We start from the raw sequence: 2,994 nt of genomic DNA on the forward strand, positions 1-2,994 counted from the left end.
CTTTCACTTTCTTGACTTTAAGCATGCAACTTTCTATTTTTATAATTATTTGTTCTTTTAACTCTAATCTTTTCCTAATTATTCATTTTTATCAACCAAGTTTGCTGTCACGTTGCGTTGAAATCAAATTATAAAATGCTTTTTTTGTCTTCTCTCTGCGATTGCTGATTTTTTGAAATTTCATATTCACTACCTTCCTCATGCAAAACACATTGTTTGACTAATGATTTCCATTCATGTTTCATTGTTGATATGGTGATGTGTTGTGCTTGCTTTTAGCTATGCCATCTGGCGTAAATTCTAATTTAATTATTTTTCTGTCTTGACTGGGCTCTCATGTCGGATATATCTTATCTTTAAGTTAGGTTCATTAGGGAAATACCGTATGTGAAATTTCTAATCCGATCGTCAAGCCGATGCACACTTTTTGAACATTGATTGTGTTGTTGTTCATCATCCAACATTTGCACAGATTTCTTCTTTCGGCTGCATATAGATAATTGCATTTTTTCAGAAATTCGATGAAGCCATGATCGAGTTGGATTTTCTACTAGACATGGAAGATGAAGCTCAGCGTCGTAAATGGCTGCAGGTTATTTGATATACTACATCCAAATTTATATTAAAATGTTCTTATCTTTTTAATATTTAGGAACAATTGCAACTACACTGCTCTAACAAGGCAAAGGCTGAAGTATGTTTATGTTTTTTTTCTTGGTTTTATCCATACGTTATGCACGAATAAAGTTTTCATTATGATGTTTATTAATTAATATTGAAACATTTTTCAGCAATAAACATGTCTCTTAATATGAGTTTTAATTAGTGTTTGTTGAAGTTTTGTTAAATTCTTTAAATTAAACTTTATCTCCATGGTAAACTGAACAAATTTGTAAACTGAATAAATTCAGTAAATCTTGTGATGCAAAAAAAATATTTATTTATCTATTCACTTGTTCATTTGTTAAGGCTTTCATCGAAGAGCTTCTGGAAAAGTTGAAGACATTATGAATGTTAAAGCTGTCTCGGTTGAAATTAAAAATATTTACCTTACCACATTATCTGATTGAAAAAGAAAACAAAAAACTAACATGCAACTTTATGGAAGTTTTATGCAAGAAAAATACATGTCTTTTTTGTTAATGTCTTCTTTTGTAATGAGGTTCATTTTTAATTATTCTCCTACTGTATGTTTTTTCTATCGCCTTCAAATGTTAAGTGTGAAAAGTATTTTCACTTGTTAGTCATAAACGAACAAACAGTTTTTTACGAATGTAACGAAAACGTTTAACAATTCTTTGCATTACTGAAAAATGAAAAAATCAACTATTTTTACAGCATATTTTTAATAATTTTCTTCAATCATTGTGCCAATGATTTAGTTAATCAAATTTTTGATACAAAAAAAGATTCTAGATGATTTATAAATAGTACTACATGAAAGAAGTAAAGTATTTTAAAAAGTTCTGCAAGGTGAAATTGAATGATAAAAGTAACGATCTGACAATTTTTGTTGCAATTCTTAAAAAAAAATTTTCCGGATCACAATGCACGTACGCACGTATGACTGTATTGCACATTTCATGTAAAAAATAGGGCACTAGTACAGTGGAACTTCGATTATTTGAACACACAATTTTTGGGGGGCCTTCGGATAATCAGTCGTTTTCCATTTTTCTAAATCTATGTACGTGATTGAAGCGTTTATAGCTGTGATTCTCAATCAGACGGGGACGTTCTGTTTATTATGCGACGTTATTTGCCCCTTTACTCGCTTAAATTGCACGAGCGTTTATTAATACGGTCGATTATATTTTTCAGCGCTACGCTGAAAAAGCACCAGATTTACTTAGTGTCAGATTTTATAAAAATCTGTAATAAGTTTCTGCTTTAATGAAGACAGCTTCTTCTGTGCAGAGACATCGCGAATACGTCTCACTAGCATCAGCTGAGTAGCGCTGAACTCCTTCAGCTGCTCCCTCCACTTGAAGCCTAATTTGAAGGAAAAATAGGCTTCTGAATGGCTCAGACCCTTCTCATTTGGCTTATCAGACACATCACCGTCTTTATTTTCATCTTTTCCCACTACTTCCAGTATTTCATAGTCAGTTAATGTTTCACATAATGGAGTATCATCATCGGCTAGCCACTGTACAACTTCATTCCGCGATAACTTAAATTTCTCGAACATTTCTATTGTAAAGTTGTAAAATCATCATCACAGTCTGTTGATTGGTTTACACATTCTTCATTGTAACCAAGAAGTTTATTCCATGATGCACGCAAAGTAGATCCTGAAATCGAGTCCCACGCATGCGCAGTTATATAGCAGCAATCCTTCAAATTTATGCTTTTAATTTGTAACACCATATCGTCTGCATCAGCTTCTGAAAAGACAATTCTTCGCAAGAGTTCTTTCCTATATCGGGATAGATATGTGAAATTGTTTACAGACGCACACCACAATTCTCAGCAATTTTCCTGAACAACTCGCCAATCTCCATTAGTCTGCACACCTTTAGTTTTTGCTCTAAATTCAAAACCTTTCTCTTTCTAGTAATAGACATACATAATGGAAATAACAATTTAGCCAACAACAGAATGTTACAGTATTACTAAAATGCAGGTTGAATTAATATCATAAACAATGCACTTTAACAAGCCGGCCAAATGTTCGGACAATCAGGTGTTCAGATAATCGGTTATCGGGATAATCGGAGTTCCACTGTATTATGAAATTTGAAATTAGATAAATTTTTATAAACACGGAGTTTTGATTGTATAAACTAAAATAATATCTTGGTCAAAATTTTACCTTGCTTTCAGTTGTTTACTGTAGTATTGTAGAAATACTGTTGTACGGTATGAGCGAAAAATTTCCAGATATCAGTTTTTTTTGTTCCTACATACCGAGTTTCGGACGTGATTTTTAAGCTTTTAAATTGTGGGAAAATTTATTGCACCTTTGGCGCCGACCAAAAAGATGTCGAATTT

At 32.4% G+C, this 2,994-nt stretch overlaps 2 protein-coding genes across 2 annotated transcripts; one reads left to right on the forward strand and one right to left on the reverse strand.

Annotated features, from left to right (window-relative positions):
- The first annotated feature begins 529 nt into the window (after positions 1 to 529).
- Tsp_13200 (conserved hypothetical protein) lies at positions 530 to 745 on the forward strand. Its single transcript, XM_003370479.1, has 2 exons — positions 530 to 592; positions 653 to 745. Exons 1-2 carry the CDS (start codon positions 530 to 532, stop codon positions 743 to 745), a joined length of 156 nt encoding a protein of 51 aa, XP_003370527.1.
- Positions 746 to 1,795: 1,050 nt separating this feature from the next.
- Tsp_13201 (aspartyl/glutamyl-tRNA(Asn/Gln) amidotransferase subunit C) lies at positions 1,796 to 2,191 on the reverse strand. Its single transcript, XM_003370480.1, has 2 exons — positions 1,940 to 2,191; positions 1,796 to 1,828 (listed from the first exon to the last, which is right to left on the reverse strand). Exons 1-2 carry the CDS (start codon positions 2,189 to 2,191, stop codon positions 1,796 to 1,798), a joined length of 285 nt encoding a protein of 94 aa, XP_003370528.1.
- Positions 2,192 to 2,994: the final 803 nt, after the last annotated feature.

This window comes from Trichinella spiralis, assembly GCF_000181795.1.
Source record: "Trichinella spiralis strain ISS 195 chromosome Unknown Scfld680, whole genome shotgun sequence".
NCBI lineage: Eukaryota > Metazoa > Nematoda > Enoplea > Trichinellida > Trichinellidae > Trichinella > Trichinella spiralis.

Bases quoted from the DNA above. Each gene is read 5' to 3' on its own strand.
- Tsp_13200 (XM_003370479.1), top strand. From the start codon at position 530: ATGATCGAGTTGGATTTTCTACTAGACATGGAAGATGAAGCTCAGCGT. The intron at 593-652 runs GTTATTTGATAT...TTTAATATTTAG, and splicing joins AGCGTCGTAAATGGCTGCAG to GAACAATTGCAACTACACTG.
- Tsp_13201 (XM_003370480.1), bottom strand. From the start codon at position 2,191: ATGTTCGAGAAATTTAAGTTATCGCGGAATGAAGTTGTACAGTGGCTA. The intron at 1,829-1,939 runs GTGAGACGTATT...GTGCTTTTTCAG, and splicing joins GCGCTACTCAGCTGATGCTA to CGTAGCGCTGAAAAATATAA.